The sequence below is a fragment of the Nannobrachium achirus genome (genome assembly GCF_963921795.1).
Source record: "Nannobrachium achirus genome assembly, chromosome: 6".
NCBI classification, from domain to species: domain Eukaryota; kingdom Metazoa; phylum Chordata; class Actinopteri; order Myctophiformes; family Myctophidae; genus Nannobrachium; species Nannobrachium achirus.
Window position 1 is genome coordinate 38,154,042 of NC_137815.1, and position 22,629 is coordinate 38,176,670.

Sequence of the window (22,629 nt, forward strand, 5' to 3'; positions counted from 1 at the left end):
CATTCATGAAAAATTAAAATCTCTGTGATACAATCTTTTTTTTCCTTTTTTTTTAAAATCACGGTAATAACAATTATGGTCCCATCCCTACTTCCATGTGTTTGACAAGAACATAGTATAAACTGTTTTGCATTGTTTTCTTGTGGCGTTAAGGCTCTGGGTACCGTTGAGCTTTAACACTGAACTTGTTTTATGGGTTCCATCTTGGAGAGAACCCTCACCCTGACCCTTCTAATCATCCTTTCTTTCTTCTCTGTTGAGGAATGAAACGGTGTTTGTTTCAATGACAAAAACCTATTTAAACTTTTATTTCCTTTGTTTTAAATTCAACACTAGGATGCAGTGTTTTTCCATAAGCAACTATGGGGAAAAAAAGAAGATTGTGTGAAATTTTTATTAAAAGAAAATTAGATAAAAGTTGCAGTTACACAAGTCGCACAGTAAAGAATTGTAACAACATCTATACCACGGTTTTCCAGGTGTATTTTGCCATCTTTCATAACCTGAATCCTATCACTCCGTTGTGAGAATGTGAAAATCTGACATAACACTCAAAGCTGGCTCTCAAAGGGGCTTGAATATCTCCGCTGGTCTACGTAAAACCACACATTCCAATGCATATTACGTAGACGGTGTTTCCCAAACCTTTCAGCTCCAGACCCCAAAGAGAAATTTGTTGTCTCCCTGGGACCCGAACTTACAAAAATGCATGTTCAAGCCCACAATGTGCCGCGATATGACGTGTTGTGAGCTTGTACATTGCCTATTGTCATTATTTAAGTAATAAAAAAAAGGAATGGGGGGGGGGATTACCAAAGGGATATGTAGGCCTACTCAAGACCCAATTAACATAATATTTTGAAATATGGCGATACCAAGATGTCTTCCCTCCTCACTAGTACAGAACAACAGGATTCAGGTTACGCTGGTCAAGTTGCCCTTGAAGTCTTTGAGGATGAGAGAAGGATCAGACATCATCATGCACCAAAAACAGCAGATCTGCAAGCTCACAACGCATCACGGATGCGACGCGTTGTGTGTTCAGATCTGCTATTTTCAGCACCCATCATATGACAAAGTATGATTCCGGCAATACAGAATCACTAAACGAGTTAGAAGAAGAAGCAACAGTGACAAAGATAATTTCTCAAGTTATACACGCTATATACTACTGAGATGTCGACTTTTTTTTAAAACAATGAAAATGGATCAAGTACATCAAAAATGTTACATCACTATCAGTAATAAGATCACTGAACAACATTTTCACCATATAAGACAGTGAATATCCAAACAAAGATAATGTTGTAAAACTACAAAGCTTGACTCAACTGTAGTAAAATTGAAAAAAAGCACCTTTTGTTTTTGGCTCATTTTCACTGAGTATGCTGTCATGAATGTGGTGAGGTGAGATGAGTGCAGTGGTGGAAAGTAACTCAGTACATTTACTCAGGTACTGTACCTAAGTACAATTTTGAGGTACTGCTACTTTACTGGAGTATTTCCAATGTTCAATACTTTTACTTCTACTCCACTGCATCTCAAGAGGCAAATATTGTACTTTTTTACTCCACTACAATTATTTGAAAACTTTAGTTACTGCTTACTTTGTAGATTTGAATTATTATTACAAATTAACATACATTAACCACTTCAGCCATATTTAAATTTCGGCTTTTTGAAAATATCCAATCTAGAAGCTCACAACGCGTCGGAGGCAACGAGCTTTTGAGCTGAACCGGGACATTCTGCACAATGAGTACTTTTACTTTTGGTACTTTAAGTTCATTTTGATGCCAATACTTAAGTGCTTTTAAGTACATTTTGAATTCCGGACTTTTACTTTTTATTGCAGTATTGATACTTATACTATAAAAAAAAAGAAATGTACTTTTTCCACCACTGGATGAGTGCACTACAAAAGGATTATGTTGTCGCTGTCGGGTGGAAACCTTGTATGTCCAAAAGCGTTACTTTTCAGGAAATTGAACCCGCGTTCCAACTTCCAATGGGTCCGATGTAGTTATTATTTAGTCACTACTAGCTCTTTTAATACGATTCACTGGTTCAACATTTATAAAACCCCACAGACACTTTCACGTTCACTTCCAAAACGTTTCAAAAATCACGAAAATAGACGATCTATATGAAATACAGGTGAATATATCTATATATGAATCTAAATATATATATATATATAAAAACACAGAGATACAAGGTTTCTGCCTGACAGCGACGACATCATTTCGACAACTATATTTCAAGATTATACAGGGGGCTGGTGATTTTCCGAGCCTTCCGGATGTTCTCGTGGGATCCTTTTACCCAGAAAGGAAGCCTACGAGTCGAGGTTAAAAGACAAAGTACAGTATAGAGCTAAAACCAAGCAAGCATTCCTCCTCACAGTGGCTGAGGGGGACCCGGGGCCTGTTGGGTTTCAGAGGTAGTCCAGTGGACAATGAGCTAACAGGAAAACAATATAGACTCAGGGCTTTGTTCAGACTGCAGACAAATCTGATCTGATCTGATCTTTTTTAGGACTGACGGTCCACCCTGCTATTTGCAAGTGATCAGATCGCAAAACTCCAAATAAAACTTCTGCCTCGATTAACATTGATCAATGATTATTTTTAAAGACGTGAAAATTGCAGCTCTACAAGCTTTAGATCGTCTGTTTTCGCATGCCACCCCATTGTACAATGAAATATAAAACAGGGTTGAGGGTCTATTCGATTTTTCTCTGTGTCGATTCATTGATATAAAAGAAATACAAAAAAACGATATATAAAAAAAAAATTAAGTCCGTTATTGGTTCGAAATGAGGCTGTCACTCGCCGGAAATGTCCAGACTGAGACATTTTAAAATTTGATTTGAAATGCATTTCAGGTCATTGTTAGGGGTCCATATGTTTTGTTTTTGCGGTTCAGACTTTGTTAAAAACAACAACAATCTGATTCCAATCTGGATAGGCCAAAAATCTGATTTGGGCTGCCAGTGTGAACAGAGCCATAATGTACAGTACATCAGTTGTGGTAGCATTTAAACAGTGCTGAAATGTGTGGAATTACTGGGAAATAACACCACAGCATTGAAGTCGTTCAACCAGTGAAAACACATTGTATACACCTGTGTTCATTATCTATTGATATGTATGCCAAACATGATATGCAGTTCACATAAGGCTATGTCACAGAAGGGGTAAAGCAACTGAGAATACATCTTGAGCTACTGCTGAAGGCACTAGCTAATCTTGGCAAATCTTGTTTCAAAGAAATTTGAAACTATCTTTTTCAGAGAATTGTTGCGATGTTATGTTTCAGTGTTTTCCACAGAATTCAGTGCTACCGCTCGTTTTATATCAGAGTGATACAGAGTGTACATACACGCTTACAATTTACAGTGTAAAAAAAAAAATCGAAAGAAAACATGTTAGGATAAAAATGTTATTGTACTAAAATCAATAAAAACAAAACCTCATCAAGTTATTGTAAACTATAGGCTCATATCTAGCCCAGGAAAATAAAACAAGTGTCATTCCAGGTTTTGACTCATACAGCTTGTAAAGAACTCCCACAGGCACTAGTACACAGTAAAACATATGGACTGTCAAGTTTAGGGTGCAACGGTTAATGGAAGTAATCAATTATAGGCTTGGAACTAATCGATAGGGCTCAAGTGGCTCATAAGACTAATCAATTTACTCCATTATAAGAAGTTAATTAGAACATTTTTTAATCAATTTGTTGATATATAAAACATATTTAATACAATCACACTTCCGAATCATATTCGATTAATCAATAAAGTAGTAAATTGTCAAAATGTGGGCGTAAGGGTTAATGTAACTTACATTCCCAGGGTTAATTGAACACTCCAGATTTGGTACTGTGTAGTAGATCTTTTCTAGGAGTCGGACATGCTGATTGTGTGTGCAGGAGTGTACAGTATGTGAGAGTGAGTGTACAGGTATTTTATTATGTTCATGTACGCAGGTATTTTTGTTTACCACGTTATATTGGTTAGTAGGCGCACATAAACTGAAGCTCTTTGCCTGTCTGTGATTGAATGTCCGCCAAGATGTGTGTGTGCGCGCGCGTGTGTGCCAAGTGTATCCTGTGTGTTATACTGAGGTAGAATCAGAATGACTGGGTGCAGAGCGTGAAGGTAACTGAGGCGTAGAGTGAGGTCTTTTGTGTGGTTTCATGCTGTGAATGTCAAACACAGAGATGCACAACAAACACAGGACAATAAATCAGAGTGAAAACATATGTTCCTGAATAGTTCTGTTATACCTGAGGTTACATGGTCGTGATGAAAGGTCATTTATCGGTAAAAGTCCTGAGTGTGGTCTGGTGAGCCGTCAAACACTAGTGCCAACTACATACTGTAAGGAGTAGTTCATTCCAAAAGGAGACACCCTCAACTCATTGCTGTCGGGCACAAACCTCTTATCTCCATATTTTGACTTTAATATACCAAATAATACCAAACTTCGTCATACTAGTGTCACACAAAAGTAGCAAAAACAGCCCATCTACAAGAACAAGGGGCTTGTGGATCTGCCACTTTTGAATTATGAAAATTAACATACTGTGTGAGGTTTCCACTCGACAGCAAAAGAATTGGTAAAAGTCACCACCCAGTAAAATCGGAATGTTAAGCTTAATTTATTCTGTGTCGCTTGCCAAACTGATCATCGAGCGAACTGAACTTCAAGCTATCTGATATTCAAGCAAGTGATCTTCAAGCTAAATTGAACTGACCTTCAAGCTAACAGTGTGGTTGCATAGTGATGAATAAGCTGTAAGGTCAGTTCACTTGAAGGTCAGATGTTGGTACCCTGAACTTTCAGAATATTCAAAACTTAAAAGTTAAATTAACACACTGGATTTTACTGTGACAGAATGACTGTCAGCTGTAAAATAGCACTCCCTTTGTTATATCAAGAATGTTGAATTATTATCTCAGTACGGTTACTCACACTTGCAATCGAGTCTAAAGATTTGCGTTGTTGAAATATTATGCAATTAAAAAAATAGCATTTTCCCTCCAAAATTGATGTGATTTTGGAATCAAACATTTCGAAATTATGTTCATAATGATGACATCAGCACGTTTGAAAGAAAAAAGAAAAAAAGAGAGAAAGGATAAAAGAAATATAACATTTGCTAAAAATATCACTGTCAAAAGTCTTGATCCCATGTAATAACTGGGAGCAAAACTCTTGATTTAGTACTTGTGGTTCAAGATGTCAGTTCTGTTTGGCAACTGTTTCTTCCCTCCACCCTCTTCCATCCATTCTGAAACCCAACCCATCCCCTTAACACACACACACACACACACACACACACACACACACACGCTCACACACACACACACACACACACACACACACACACACACGCTCACACACACACGCACGCACACCCTGAATAGCCACATCCATGATAGAGCAACATTAAAACAACAGAGGTATGCCTGCCCATCATTGAAAATAAACCCAAGATACAGTATGGCAATACAGCCGTGAAGAGCAGAAAGCATCTTCTGCAGTGAATCCTTCTGTATTCCCCTGGATCCTTAAAGGTGCCCTTCGCCCATTTTCAACCTCATCTTCATATAATTAGTCCTCACTAATGCTAATCATTCTGTCCTCTGTGTCTTGTAGGAGGGCTGACGTGGATGCTTCAGAAATGTGCCTACATCGAAAGATGGCTTTAGTAATACAAAATTCAGGTGTCTGCTTTTAAGCCAACTTAAAAGGTCTCCTTAGGCCTCCCAGTGGAGTTGTGTCCTTTTTCAAAGAAGCTGTACCCTCTTGATCCAACTCTCTCGGTGTCAGATTGGAGGAGTCGGGAGGTTGAATTTATATCCACTTTTCAGACTACCTGCTATAACTAGGCTCAATAGGTTTCGTTTTTTTTAAATGCAGTACAAGAACAATGGATTCTATTTCAGCATGTTTACTTTCCAGGAAAAGAGAGGTTATGGTCTCTATTAGCTTGGCATTTCCATCACTGATTGTCAATGGTAGACAGGTTTCTGAACTGTCCATATACATTAGCCCACCAATGAGATGCAGAGTGAGTAAACTGAAAAGAGGCCATCTAATAATGAGCATTTCTGAGGACTGGTTATTATGAAAATAATGATGAAAAGGGGCAAGCTGCTCCTTTAAGCGTGATTTATACTTGGTTGCGTGCCGGTGTCGTGCACCAAAAATAGTAGATCTACAAGCTCACGACACATCGCAGCACAATGTGTAGTGAGCTTGTGAGATCTGTCGTGAGATCGGCTGTGTGAGCTTGTGAGAAGTTTGGTTGTGAGGTCGGTTCTTTTCAGTGCAGACAGCACCATGCTCAACCAAGTATAAATCATGGGCATTAGAGCAGATCGGGGATCAGTTTGTACCCCTCCTCGTCAGAGGCCAAACTATGAGGTATAGGCAGAGGACCACTGTTTCTCTAGTCTTCCTCCTGTGCTGGAACCTGAGATGGTGAGGCTTCAGGGGACGAGGACCCCTCCTCAGCTGCTCGTGAAGGGCCCTGAAAATATATACATATTTTTAATTTGCATTTTTGAAGTACCGGCATGTTTAAAAGCAAGTACTCCTGTACTTGAAATGAACTACAAATTTGACAGAGCAACTTTCTTTTTTAGTGGAGTGATATTTGGCCAGTATACTTTTGACTCAAGTACTGGGGTTGAGTAACACATAGAAAGTGTTTGCAGCAATAACTCAATACCAGCATGAGTGTTAAGGTGTCAGTGAGTGACTGTGAAAGCAGGGAAACGTGTCCACCTGTCAGACACTTGAAATGTGGGGAACAGGACCGTTATGCCAGGAAACGGAGAAGACAGGGGAAGAGAGCAGTTAGATCAGGTTTCCCCTCTTCAGCTTGACTCATTCTTCCCCTTCGCGTGCGAGCATCTGAGAAAGGGAGTCTGCCTAACGGTTTCAGTTCTTGAAGCGTCTCAGACTTCTTTGATTGAAACAACTTTTAAGAAGAGAGGATGCGATAAGAAGACAGACGGAGAGGAGGGCATCGAGGAAACTGGCCCCTATGGCTTGAAAACGGTTGTGTAATATGCTGAGTCGCAAAGTGGAAAGTCGAAGGTTTCTTACCAAACAATGGGTTTATTTTCACTCCCCGCGATACCCAACCTCTTGGAACCCCAGAATGCCTGTTCTGAGTCTTTTTTGGTGAAGGGATTTGGTGGAGACAGAGAAAGCGGTCCGAGTACAGTTGTCACTCAAGTCCGTTTCACTAAGACTAGAGGGTTTAAGCAGGAATCTTCAACAGAGTTACTACATGGGGCCCGCCAAATCTAGGGCCATTCTTTTAAATTAACAACTTGAACCATCGCATCCCTATCCTAAGGTGAACTTTAGCCAAAAATAGCAGATCTACAAGCTCTCCGCGCCTCGTGCTGTGAAGCGTTGAGAGCTTGTAGATCGCCTATTTTTGGCAAATAGGTTTGTTGTAAATAGGTTTGAGGTAAAAAAAAAAAAAAAGATCAGACCAAGTGCAGAGTGAAAGGTCAAGTTTACAAAGTATAGCTGATTTAAGTGGTTAAATCTCTGAAAAAAGACATTAACACGAATCCAACATAGACCAATAACAGTGCTGTCAAACAAGTCTATGAAAATCTGCAACATAATTTTACACAATATGTAGAGGGGTCCCTGCTTTATCTCCCTCTCAGCTAAGGGGTCATTGGCCTGAAAAAGTTGAAGACCCCTGGTTTAAGGGGTTAAAATGAAATGTGCAGAAGGACATTTCGGGTGTAGAAAACTCATCACATCTGCAAAGATGCTTGGCTGAAGACAAATGTTCAGAACAGTTCACAGGTCTGCCTTACCTTTTGATGAGAATGACAATGTGTTTGTTTACCTTTTACATTTCAGACATCAAAGCGGACTAAAAATAAACTATGGATCAAGTGCGCAGACGCCAGATAGAAGCTTTTGTTTGTCTCACCTGGTGTCCTTCAACTGCCTCTAGGGCTACCTTCTGGGGCTGTGAAGAGAGGCCAATCTGAATTAATTGAACATAAATGGAAAATTGGCTGAACATCAGGACTTGTATGGATTTTCAGGCCCTGCCGTTTGTGCCGGAGGTGAAATCACCCACGTTGGACTGTGGGCCACAGACCGCTCTCGCCGCATGTCACTGATCGCATGATCCAAAGAAAAGCAATTCTATTCTCTAGGCTCCACAAGGTGAGGAACCTTTTCATATATACAACGACTTGGTTTAATGTTGAAAATAGGTGGCATTCCCCTTTAAAATGTCATAACAAATATATGTAGTTAGACACCAATTTATAAAATAAATTTAAACAAATATTAAAAAATAAAGAAAAGTAGTATACATATACACACAAACAAGTTTCTTAGTTGCCCACTGTATCGGTTGCTGTACCCAACACTGGTCGAACATATGTGTTAAGGTGTCCCTCACACATTTTATGTTCTACCAGAGTGTTGGGTACCGGTACATTCTGGTACCCAGTAGGCTCTATGCACTGCAGCCATATCGGAAAGAAATTGGGTCTCTTCCTTACTTCCTTCATAGTCGTTACCAATTAGACTAACAAAGGCTCTGTTCCATTCTGGTCAAACACAGGCAGGGTGCTGACCCCCATACCGCTCTCAGAGTTATGGGGGTCCTTGAAATCAAACGTTTGAGAACCACTGTGCTACATTAAATAGAACAGAGCCTTCGTTAGTATCATTGGCAACACCTATGAAGGAAGTAAGTAGGAGGCCCAATTTCTTTCCAATATAGCTGCTGTGCATAGAGCCTATACACTGAACATAAAATGTTAACGTGATTGAATTTGTCACATACCCATTTCCTTGGTCGCCCGCGTGGTCGTCTCCCCCCAACTGGCTCTAGTTTCTGAAGCAGAGCAGATGAATGTTTTTAAAGTGACATTGACCTTTGGAAGAACATTGGGCTGTACAGCTACCTGGGCATGATACAAGGGGAAATCTCGCTCTTTCGACGAGTCATTCTTTCCACTATAAGCCTCAGCAGGTTAGCTACTCACCCGCGTCACGGTTACTGAGGTTAGGTTTTGGTTTAGGTTTAGGCATAGAGGTTAACATTCACCCACGTAGGCAGGTTAGCTTTTCACCAGGTTAACATTCACCTGTGTCGAAAGAATGGACCATCGAACAGATGCTATGTAGAAATATCGACACGCTCCCATGATACAAGTCCAAATACTATCAGTCAGCTCCATCAGTTGCTTCATCTTTATTCTGTGCTCGGCTATTTTTGCTACTTTTTCCTCGACACTCTTGTACAATGATATAGGGCATTACTTCACGAAAAAAATATAAAACATTGAAACATGTAGATAGGAGGTATGTTAGGTACATGTTACAGCCACTGTCCTTGACTCAGTGTTGTTTTTGACATCAAATTTTGATTTAGTTTTAGTCAGTCTTTTTTAATAAAGTGTCATTTAGTTTTAGTCATAATTTAGTCACCTGAAAAGTTTTAGTTTTAGTCCAATTTTAGTCGACTAAATATAAGATTTTAGGGGACTAAATCTACAGTTGATTTAGTCAACTGAAATGTATTTAGGCAGGCCTTGATGGCATCGTAATGACTGATTTTACACCTGGTTGCATGCTGAAAATAGCAAATCTACAAGCTCACAACGCGTCTGAGCTTGTAGATCTGCTATTTTCAGCATGCAACACCTGAGAGCAACCAAACATAAAATTACTCTCCCTAAGGTTATAGTTTAGTTTTTAGTTTTTTGATAAAATTGACAATATATTTAGTCTTAGTTTTAGTCATCACAGCTTAGTTTTTATTATTGCGACCGAAGGTCGCAGTATACCATGAGAAATGTCGTAGCTTGTCCGTCCGTCCGTCTTTCAGTACAGGAAGTGATGTCATGTGTCTTTCCGTACAGGAGGTGATGTCACGTGACATCACCTCATCAAAGATCAAACCCTGGATATTCATACTGTCACTGTGACATCACAGGTGATATCACAGTGACAGTCCATATATGGGTATCCCTGATGTCATTGATATATATATATATCATTGGCCAGATGGCAAAGGCCTGGCCCATATCGGTGTGGCTGGTTCAGATGGGGATCTCCGTGTGGCTGGTTCAGATAGGGATCTCCATGTATGGGCATACAATATATTGTATGTATATGGATACATATTATTATTAACCCTTTCCAAGCCACGGGGAGCCCCTTAATGTTAAAACCGTAATATATCGGACATCTGAGCAAGGAGTCTCAGCCGCGCCGTACTTTCCCGGACTTTGTCATTAAAACCGGAATAAATGATTTTGATCCGAAAATCGGCGATCGTCTAACCTTCCCTAGTCACCGCTCGTCCATCGGTGGCTCGTGGCTGCTCTGACATGAAACAGAAGTGACTCTCATGGCCTTTCCTTCTTCAGCCTTCCTTCCTCCCACCCACTTGTTGTTTAGACGATAGCACTAGCAGAGCTGGAGTGCTAGGTACTAGGCTATCCAAAGTGGTCACATCGACTGTTCAGTCACTCCTGGACTATATGCATGGATCGTTATGCGCGCGGATCGCGCACGCGAAACGCACGGGGAGATCGATGCTCGGCCAAAACCACCACTCTATCCCAACGGAGATCGAGAAAATCACGGTGAGCTAATGCCCTGGGGAAAAGAAAAAAAAAACAACAACGGTGCGGTCCAAGAAGGAGGGGTGGCGGGCTCATGATTATAAACATAATATTATGTCTCAGATCACAATACAATAATAGAAATTTCACGGCTAATCTACCAACCACCATTCTATTTTGGCTGGCAAACTGTTAATAAAAAAAAACAGGAAAACTCAGAAAACTCGGGAGGGGGCAGCAAATGAGCCGATAATCGGGCTATTTAATTACCCCCCCGACAATCGGGCTGCCACCGACTGAAACGGGCCCGACAATCGGGCATGAACGTCGTCTAGCGTGAGGTCTCACAGATCCACTCGGTGCCCAGCCGAGTGGCTCGGAGGACGATCGGGGGTAGCCCGACTCTTTTCAAACATGTTTGATATTTTCCTGGATCAGTACTTGTCTGGAAGACTGGAAGGGCAGCAGGGGACTGAGAGAAAATAGGTACAGCAGCCGCTGATAGACGCAAGTCTCTGAGCATACATCTGACTGAGTGACAGATCCATCTCTTTTTTTTTCTCTCCACCTCTCCGGCCTCTGCCTCTCACACACACACACACACACACACACACACACACACACACACACACACACGCGCGCGCGCGCCCGCACACAGACACACTTTTCATAGCGTCCATCCGTCCATCAGGTTGTATCATTGTATCATCAAGCTCACAATGCAACAAATGGCAGGTATGTAGGCCTACCTATATATGGCAGAAATAAATGTATATAGGGTTGAAGTTATTTGTAATTATAATCAAAATCTACAAAGTAACTAATGAGCCAGTCTTTTGAACGGCTCTTTGAAAGGAACGGATCCCAGAGATCCGGTTCACTTCAAAGGACCATAAATCCCATCTCTAGGAGTCAAAGAAGTACACGCCCATCCTGATCTACAAGCTTACAACGTGGCACGGGACAGACACAGTTTGGTCTTGGAGATCTTGTTCTGGGTGCGCTACACAGTCATACGACTAATCATAAATCAGGCACCATCAGAAGGACGGAGCGGTGCTTTAGCGCAGGAGAGGGGATGTCAGAGTTGGATGTACATGAAACGTGTCAAAGTGAACTCATATCGTCAAAATAGGACACAACTCCATAGAAGCTTTTTTTTTCGTTGCGTGAGGCGGTGTTGTGTGTTGAGTCAGTGGATAACGCCATGTGTTTGTATGTGCGTGTGCGTGCGTGTTGCAAAGCACAGCTCTCAGAACACCCCCCGTGGCATCTTGTATTCATTATATTATTTATTATTGCTGTGTGCGAGCCCGACTCAATCGGGATAGAATCCTGTAGCGTGCGGAGCGCCCGACTGTTCAAAACGGCTAGTCTGAGTCCGTTTAGATTATCTGGTAAAATAATCTGAAAAAATGATCCTGTAGTGTTTAATTCTACCCGATTCAGTCGGGCCCGATTATCGGCTAGTGTATGGCCAGCTTTAAGGATATTATGTTATCAATATTAAGGACATATCTGGGAATGCCCATATTAGGTAATGTCCATATATGGGCATGTTTTTACATAACATTGTTGACTATCATGCAGGGGTCTCCATATATGAGTAACTGGTCCCATATACATCACTGGCCAGATATGTCACCCTGAGGTCGCATGTCACCCTGAGGTGTCTTACTAGTTTAGTTTTCGTCAGTGAAAAAAAAAAGGTTTTAGTCGACGAAATCAACACTGCCTTGACTAAAAGGTACTTGCCTCAAAGCTGGAGCCTGGAGCTAATGTCAGGATGGGTTAAATGCAGAGGACGAATTCTGGGTATGTGTAAACGTACTTGTCAATAAATACAATTAACTTAATTGTTAATTAACTTAAGTAAATAAATATAATACATGTAAATATACAAACATTTTGGGAAACTCCAATGGGCTGGCTCTATTCATGTTATATTACCCTTGATGTTAGAGTCACAGAAATCAATAAGGCGAGCAAAAGTATTGGCTTAATCTGCTTTGTTTAGATTCCTTTGTGTGCTAATAAATGTGATTTAGAGGCTTGTTTCGCCCATACAATAAGTTGATTGTATCCGAATACTCTAAGAGCCTCGCTCTCAGAGCACAGAAACAACACATGAATGAAAATTTGACTTATTATAAGGTTATGACTAAATTCACCATTGCTTAATTCATGTTCAAGATTTTAGGAAGCCTATCATATATATCACTAGTTTTCAAGTTTTGTAGTGTCCAAAACAATGCAGTAATTTCAAATACTTACAAAAAAGACAATTTATGTTCTGTAAGATCTGGTATAAGACCCTAACAGACTTTCCTTACAAATAATAATACAATACACAGCTGCATTCCTGTTTATTGTACTAAGGTTTCTACTTTATAATTGTGCAACTACATAGTAATTAACCTGTGGGTTGTTTCTCTGAAGAGCTGAGTGAAATTTCTGAAAGGAATGTTAATTCATAAAAACATGATCTTGTTGAAGAAAATGTGCACAATCTAACACACCAAGATGAGTTTGTTATAACTCTGATTAACCGAAAATATATCAAAACCGCTATTTAGAACCAATAACTGATTAATCTTGCTCATGTAGGTTTATCGAATAATCGAGAAGCAGTTTTGTTGTTATCAACGAATTGACACAAAATAATTCAAATTTATCCTTTTTTTTTTTTACATCAGAGTAAATCTGTTAGTCTAATCAAACACTTAACACCGTAATATTATTTGTTTTACAATGGTGGCGGGCACAAATAGCTGATCTAGAAGCTCACAATGGTACACATCTCGCTACGCTGTGAGCTTGTAGATCTACTATGTTCACTTATCACAAAAATGACTGATTTGGAGTCATATCGCCATCTTATGGGAATAATGTGGGAACCTTTGGTGTAGGGGGCCCCTTGTTCTTGCTCCCTCTTGGTCTTCCTCTGGGTCGTTTTGGAGGTAGGGGTCCAACAGGTTCCTGAAGAGAACAGAAAATAAAGCAAAACATATTTTAGATTTATTTTGGTTCTCAACCTGTGGGTCGGGACCCCCATAGGGATCCCCAAATTATTTTTGGGGGGTCCCCAGATGATTAATTTAATGTGCAACATAGTTTTCTCACTCAACAGTAAACAAACCAACATAAAGTTTAAATGTATAGAGGGTATCTGCACATTTCTAAAGTGTCAATTTAAGGACTTTCTAATACTTCTAAAATGACAAATTAAATATTGGCAAATTGTCAAATATTAGAGGCAGACATTGTGAAAATAGCTGATCTACGTTGTGAGCATGTAGATCTGCTATTTTCACAATATAGAACTGTGTTATACAAAATGTTATGCCTCAACTCTTAGTGCTTGTCAGGGTGGGGAGGGTCCCCAGTTAAAATATGATTATTTTGGGGGTCGCAGCCTGAAAAGGTTGAGAACCACTGCTTTATAAAATAATTAAAGATGCAGTAATTGATATTGTTTTGTTAAAATAAGTGTTAAATAGCTCTATTATGAATGTTATCATTGCTATAGAGTGCTCTTTCAGTAACAGGAGTATCCCTGACTGTTTCTCCAGCTCTTAGATAATAATGCATTTTCAGGTCAGGATCCCAATTTTATTGAATCAGGGTAGAGAAATTATAAAGGATAAATAACTGAAAGTGGAAGTGATGTCACAAAGAAATGAGCAGAACAGGAATACTATAAAATTGAAGCAGATAAATGGGTACTATCTAATGCAGGGGTTCCCAAACGTTTTTGGCTTAGGGCACCCCTATTCTTTCATCCGAGGCACCCCCTTATATTCATAATTTTCACTCCCATCACCTACATATTTTATTTATGGCATAATTCATCGATTATGTTGCAAGGAAAATGTTGAGATAATAGCCATTTTGGTTAGAACTGACTGAAAATAACTTAAAATCATACTAAATATATTGTGTCCAAATAAATTCCAAATATTATCAAATTATCTTGCGGCACACCTGGACTGCTGTCGCGGCACCCCAGGGTGCCCCGTCACCCACTTTGAAAACCCCTGATCTAATGGATGGATGGAATTGCTTACCCAAATTGCTTACCCTCCTGAAAATGTATTTTCTGTTCATTAAAGAGCCTTAGAGACAGAAAACCCTGTTATTGAATAGATATTCTATAGCAAATGATCAGAATATATGCCCTACTTAGAGCTTTAACTATTACACACACACACACACACACACACACACACACACACACACACACACACAGTCACACACACCTTTTTGTTTTGTCTCAAGCATAAAACATCACTTACACTACCTTTAACCACGTGAAGCCTATTTTTTCCAAAGAAATAGCTGATCCACAAGCTTGCAGATCTATTATCTTTGGCTAATGGATGCTGGGGGGGTTCCAAGTCGTTAATGAATTCAAGTCAAGGAAGGGGGAATAAGGAAGGAATTCAAAGCGCTCCCACCCAAGGGTGTCGCACCAAATCCTGGGCCCTGGGTGCTTTAAATATTGAAAAATAGCAGATATACTTGTTGATCTGCTATTTTTGAAAAACCGTGATAATTTGGGCAAGTCTTTGAATATTTCAAATCCTTCTAAGTTTAAAAAATATATATATGTTTCTATGTCAGTGGTGCTCAAACTTTTTCATGTGAAGGATCCACAAAATTATATATATTTGGCCACGGACCCCCATCTCAAAATATTTAGTTCCAGGGACCCCCCCAGAAGCAAATTTTGAGTTGCAAATGTTCCCTTTAAAAAATACATAGTATATTCAAAGATTTGCATACATTTTCATGACTTTTCAAAAATAGCAGATCTACAAGCTCACAGCGCGGAACTTGTGCGCACCACCAAGTGCCACGCTGTGAGCTTGTAGATCTGCTATTTTTCAAAGGCTAAAGTATAAAATAATTAATGCCCCTCCACATTGGGCCCTAGTGACTCAGTCCCACTTCCCTCCCTCCCCCCTTGTGACGCCCGTGCTCCCCACCTGCAGCTGCTTGCGTGGTCGGCCCCTGCCCCTGCGCTGAGGCTCTTCCGGGGTCTGTGCCGTGCCTGGCTGGGGAGATGGCTCCGTGGTCCCCGCGTCACTCATCCCTGTGTCTGTCCACCAGCTTCAAACAGTGCAGGCATTGAAGCCCAAGGCAGAGGCCTCCCTCCAGGGCCGAAGTAGATCAACGCTCTGTCGGAGGCTGACTGGATAAGAGAGGATAAGAATAATTGCAATGTCTTAGGGCAGTGGTTCTCAACCTGTGGGGTGGGACCCCCAGGGTGGTCCCCAAATTATTTTGGGGTGGTCCCCAGATGATTAACTTAATGTGCAACATTTTTTTCTCACTCAACAGTAAACAAACCAACAGAAAATGTAAGTGTATAGAGGGTATCTGCACATTTCTAAAGTGACAATTCAAGGACTTTTTAATACCTCTAGAGGCAGACATTGTGAAAATACATTTCTAAAGTGACAATTCAAGGACTTTTTAATACCTTAAATAAATAAATTGTGAAACACGTTGCGAGGCGTTGTGAGCATGTAGATCTGCTATTTTCACAATAGAACCGTTTTGTACAAAATGTAATGCCTCCTCAACTCTTAGTGCTCGTCAGGACGGGGGGTACCCCAGTTAAAATATGATTATTTTGGGGGTCGTGGCCAGAAAAGGTTGAAACGTACATGAAATTATATGAAACGTACATAAAATAAAATAAAAAGATAATACCAATAATTGTGATTAACGATATTATCGCGATAATCAAAATATACATACAACTTAAAACGCCACTTTTATTAACCACTTGAACCCCCAGCATCACTAATCTATGTTTTGGGGAACGTTTGCCAATAAGAGCGCACCAAATGCACTCTTTACAGGTCTGTTGGTTCAAATGGCACTGAATTCGCAGCACAACAAAAGCCAATTAATCCTTGTGTATGACTGAGGACCATTTCACCATGAATTATGAGCTCTGCGATACGATTATTGTGAGCGATAACGATTATCATCCCATCCCTACAATGTCTGCACTCCTTTGCGGTGTTTGTCACTGTATATTGTATATATATTGTGTATATACATGTAGTGAACTGTGTTAATCTGCATGTGATGTAAGTAGGGCTGTCACGATATGACATTTTACATGACGATTAATTGTCACTCAAATAATTGGCGATTAACGATTTAATTGTGTATTTGTCGTTGATAATTACATTTCTGTTTGGCTTTTAGGCTTTGAAGTTGCATATGGTAGATATGACACATAACCTAAATAGACAAATACATTACTGACATATTTGACAACTTACTACTTAAAAAATAACATTGATAGCGGAAATAGCCGATCTACGAGCTCACAACGCGTCGCGATGCGACGCGTTGTGAGCTTGTAGATCTGCTATTTCCACTATTTCTGACATTTTTCAACATTCATGATTATGACGAAATAATTGCGATAATGTCAAATAATCACGATTAGACGATTATGTAATAATTGTGACAGCCCTAGATGTAAGCATCAGGAGAAGTGGAGGCTGCGGGGAGGCTGCAGGGAGCGCCCCGGGGAGCAGTTGGGGCTTCTTAAGTGTCTTGCTCAGGGACACTTCGGCACGTAGACCGGGTCACAGAACTGGGGACCTTCTGTTTCCCAGGTGGAGGAAAAAATATATACATATCAGTGGTTCTCAAAGAGGGGTCCAAGGACCCTCTGGGTTCCCTGAGGGGGTCCCTTACAGTTCTGTAACTCTGAGAGTGTCCAAATGTGTACACTCTAAGAGTTATGGAGGTCGTTGAAATTAAACAGTTTGAGAGCCACTGCCCTATACACTTGAGTCCCCCGGGGGTCTATACTAGTCTCCCCTCCTGTTTTCCCTTAAATATCTTTGCTGGAAATAGCACGTAGATCAGCTATTATCACTGAATGTTGGGGTCTCTCTCTCTCTCTCTCTCTCTCTCTCTCTCTCTCTCTCTCTCTCTCTCTCTCTCTCTCTCTCTCTCACACAACAACTAGGGTTCAAGTGGTTAAGGTTTGGGCAAAGAGAAAGCAGAATAACGCAGAAACGTACACGTGATTGTTAAATGGACGCTGACTGAAACTCGATCGTAATGCTTCTATTTTGCCCAATTAACGCATGTTTGTACAGTATGACGTTAAGAATTTACAGGACCACGCCGGCCACCCCCCCTACCCCCTGAGCTATGCTCGATTTGTCATATAAAGGATGGTTCGAATTCACACGGGGTCCTTTTCGCAGTGCAAGCGTGAGAACTGCTTATATAGCCTTGGTGGCATATCCGTCATGGCAGGTTCATCCTATACAGACAGGGCTTTGGCAAACGCAGGGAAACATGAGAGTGGTTTGCAGTGAACTAAAAGTAGCACAGATATTCACAACTCAATATACCATCCAAAATGTACGCTTCTATACCTATCGTCTATCCGGTCTCTACTGGCTGGCATCAGCGTGGTGACCACCTGCACCACCAAGTACATTTACTCCAGTATACTGTGCTTGAGTACAGTTTTTGAGGTACTTCTACTTTACTTGAGTATTTACAATTTACAATACTTTATACTTGTACACCACCACCGCCTCTCAGAGGAAAACAATGTACGCTTTACTCCGCTACTATTATTATTACAAAACATACATGAACCTTTTTTAAGCGTTCTTTTATACTTTGGCTATTCGAAGATAGCCGATCTACAAGCTCACAACGCTTTGCATTGTGAGCTTGTGGATCGGCTATTTGCCAAAAATGTTTGATGACAAATTGAAGTGCTTTTACTTTGGTTACTTTAAGTATATTTTGATGCCAATACTTTTGCACTTAATACTCAAATAAAACTTTGAATAGGACTTTTACATGTAACAAACATTTCTACATTGTGGTATTGGTAGCCTACTTTTACTTAAGTAAAAACAAAAGAGAAGAGAAGTAGGCCCACTGTTTCCACCACTGTTGGGATTGTTACGTATTTCTACATGGATGTTTAGGCTACTGCAGGCTGTATGGCTGTAGGCTAGATGTTTAGTACGTTTCTTAACTTATGCCAGTAGGCTATTTGAATTTGGGAAGATTAAAAGCTGACATTTTCACATTGGTTTTCACAATTACACGTCCTAATAGAGAGCGTTAAAATATTTATTTGATAATATTTACTCAAATTAAGGGCTTAGGCTACTCGGATGCTGGTGCTGTTCCAAGTTCAACCTTCAATGGGGCATGTATATGTGCATATATTCTGATATGGGCATGTAGACCAGGCTATATAATTAGATCAATCAAAAAAAAGAAAGAAAAAAATATATATATAGAGAGTGGTGGGGGAAAGTCACAACATTCATCATCAATAGCCTAATTGTAGGCCTACTTTTACTCCACTACAATCATTTGCAAAATTTAGTTACTTTGTAGATTTTGATTATTAGCCTAGTACAAAACATACATAATCACTTCAGCGGCCAGCCACATTTCGGCCATTTGAAAATAGCCGACCTATAAGCTCACAAGCAATGAGACGCATTGTGAGCTTGTAGATCTGCTATTTTCAAAAGATTTGTAAAAGTGTAGAAACTTGAAATGGGACATTGTGCATAACGAGTACTTTTGGCACTTTAAGTACATTTTGATACCAATACTTTTGCACTTTATCAGTATCGCTCAAGTAAAATCTGAATTCTGGACTTCTATAGCCTTGTAACAGAGTGTTTAGCCTTGTAACAGAGTTTCTACGTTGCAGTATTGATACTTTTACTCAAGTAAAACATGCGAGTACTTTTTTTCCACCACTGTTTAGAACTTAATGTTCTTTTTTCCATATAGCCTTCACGAGAGAACTCAGCTACTTTTAGCAGTGCGTGGAGCGATCAATAGAAAGCTGGCCTATAGTTTCCACTTATAACTAAACGTATATCAGCTCTGCCGTGTGTAAACGACTCCATAATGACTATAACCCCCACGCAAGAGTCCAAACGATCATAGCAGTATAAGGCTAAAATGTACAGCTATAGATCTCCACATTCCCGGCGTTATTTCCATCACTGAGTGTGTAGCAGGCATTTAAATGCACTAGTCGGTGGTAACAGGCCCACCAGACTGTGTCTGTATTGACAACAAAAGCAGGAAAACAACATGTAATTTACAAGCAGTGGTGTAAAGTAACTAAGTATATTTACTTAAGTACAATTTTTAGGTATTTGTACTTTACTTGAGTATTTCCAATTTTTAATATGCCTACTTTTACTTCTACTCCACTATCTCAGGTCAAAATATTGTTCTTCATTTGTAAACTTTAGTTAGACTACTTACTTTGTAGATTGATTATTATTACAAAACATACATTAAACACTTATAGGCCTACATTTCGGCCATTTGAACATGATGTGAGATGTGCTATTTTCAAAAGATTTGTAGCCTATAGGCCTACATTTGGGAAGAAAGAAAAAATGCAAAGGAAAGAAAATCATTCTGCACAATGAGTAGGCCCTATACTTCTACTTTTGGTAGCCTACTTCAAGTACATTTTGATACCAATACCTTTGTACTTTTATAAAGTAGATTTTGTATTTCGGACTTTTACTTGTAACAGAGTAGTAATACACTTGAGTACTTTTTTTCCACCACTGCATTTAAATGCATTAGTCCGTGATAACAGGCCCACCAGTCCAGACTGTGTCTGTATTGTCAACAAAAGCAGAAAAAGTCCCGGAGAAGTGGGAGAACAACATGTAATTTACAGGTGTAAATCTTGTTTAAGATTGGTTCAACCATGCAGATCGCAAGACATCTCAATATAAACTCCCTTTTTAAAATGCATGAGACCAAGTTGAACAGACACGGGGACGGGGGGGCTCGAAACGAGAGAAAGATGTTTTCAACTTACCTTTGCCACAGCAGCACGACCTGTACTGGTTTGAATGGTAAAGCAAGCCTACTTGAGGAGAGTTTAGACTAGAATCTGTCTAGAAAATGTTTTTCTTTTTTTTAAACTGGTGCTGCAGTACAACTTCGACTGTCGAAGAATAGTCGATCGAGCTTCTTATTGGTTGGAATGATGACCGCGGCAATGCAGGCTGGTCTTCTTCTTCAATCGGGAATGTGTTTTGATCGGACAGACGGACAGACAGACAGACAGACAGACAGACAGACACGGCAGGCAGACGGACGCTGTGTTCAGGGTGGTGTACTGTAGTATAATGGGTGGGTGGGAGTGAAGCCGAGCGCTGTGCATTGCACACTTTCTCTATTAAAGCATGCATGCGTCGAGGAGAAGCAGAACTCACTGCAGGAGGAGGGGTGAAAAGACGGAACCCCGCCCCCACCCAGGGCGCCCCGGACCACCCACTGGAGAGCAGACAGACAGACAGACAGACAGACAGACAGACAGACAGACAGACAGCATCAAACATGGTGTAATTATCAGTGGTCCTCGCTTTGTTCAAGGCATGCCAAGTATTAAGGACCCCCACATTAACATTGTATTTCCATCTGAAAGTATTTTGTGCCAGGGACCACCTCCCTCAAATATTTCAAAAAATATTAAAAATGTAAAATACATTTTGAATATTCTTTTCATCTTTCATCTTTTAAAAATAGCAGATGTTTATTTGTTTAAACAAATAAATAAACAAATAAATGTATGGGGTTATACCAGGTTATATCAGTTTATCCACTATAGGGTTAAAGTGGATAAACTGAACTCTAATTTAGCTGGGGACCGCCTGGAACCTCCTCAAGGACCCTTGGGGGTCCCCGGGCCTGACCTTGAGAATCACTACTGTAAATGATTTTAGCCTATATTAGCTCTTAAACTCTCTGTTCTCTCTAACTCTCTGTCTGAACAGAGCGATAGAGAGAAGTAAAGTACTGAGATTTCTTTTTTAGAAAAGAAGTCATAGAATCGATAGAATACATGAGTAAAACATTAGACCAAACTCATATTACACTCATTATGCAGAACGGCCCATTTCACAACCACATTTATTACATCATAATTACTAATTAATGTGTTCATTACTTTAATGTTGCAGTTGGTAGCTACATGTGCCAGCTGATTTTAATGTGGTTAGGTTAATCTGTAAATAGCCTACATTCTTTGCATTAATAAATAATGTAATTCTGCAAAGTAGTCTACACTATAGTAACCAAAGCTGTGAAATTATTGTTGTGCATTAAAACACATTAGCTATGGTACAACTGTAGATGTAGTGGAGACCTATAAAGAGTCCAATAATGGAAATTCTCAAGAAAAGTAGCCTAAACGTACCTCAAAATGCGCTCAAGTAGAATAGGTAGGTTACAGTAGTCTACTTGAGTAATGTTCTATAGCTACCTTCCACCACTGCTAGTTGGTGGGATACTATTTATGATATTTAGATGGCCAAAATGATGTGCTGGAATTGGAATGTATAGCTGAGAAAAGGTGCAGGGTGTCTAGTAATTAAAACATGGCCAACCATTATTGTTAAAATTACATTTCTTTTTGAGTAACAAAAGCTACTGACCAATACCATATCTCTTCAGGCTGTACAGTTTAGACTAGCGTAATAATGAAGTACTGCTAATTATCATGCTCTATACCAACACAAAACTAAAGCAATGTGACCCAGATAGAGTGTTTTCTCTGTGTTCTACGACATTGTGAAGAATACTTTGGATCTTTTCCAGTTTCTATTGAAATAGATCAAAAATGTATTAAATAAATAAAATCTAGTGGCACATTCCATGGGTGGCTGGAGCTCATGGAGTCATTTCAGGTGAGCGTGCTGGAAAAAGACCAGAGCGCTCCACTTTTGCTCTATTTATAATCCAGCACAAGACGGTGTCGCAGACCGAAAAAAAGAAAGAAAAAAAAGCTGATTTACAAGCTCACAAGGCGTCGCAGAGAGTAGATCGTCTATTTCACAGCTTTCAATCAGGCTTCAAGAGTCAAATGTGTTTTATCCAGGAAAAAAGCACTGTACCATGTTTAACCAGCAGTTAAACGA

General features: G+C 39.9%; 1 protein-coding gene across 1 annotated transcript; it reads right to left on the reverse strand.

The window, feature by feature from the left end:
• Positions 1-5,387: 5,387 nt before the first annotated feature.
• On the reverse strand, positions 5,388-20,814 carry LOC308287555 (uncharacterized protein). Its single transcript, XM_080728772.1, has 6 exons — positions 20,526-20,814; positions 15,634-15,839; positions 13,544-13,624; positions 8,857-8,907; positions 7,984-8,022; positions 5,388-6,546 (listed from the first exon to the last, which is right to left on the reverse strand). Exons 2-6 carry the CDS (start codon positions 15,736-15,738, stop codon positions 6,466-6,468), a joined length of 357 nt encoding a protein of 118 aa, XP_080584898.1. The 5' UTR covers positions 15,739-15,839; positions 20,526-20,814; the 3' UTR covers positions 5,388-6,465.
• Positions 20,815-22,629: the final 1,815 nt, after the last annotated feature.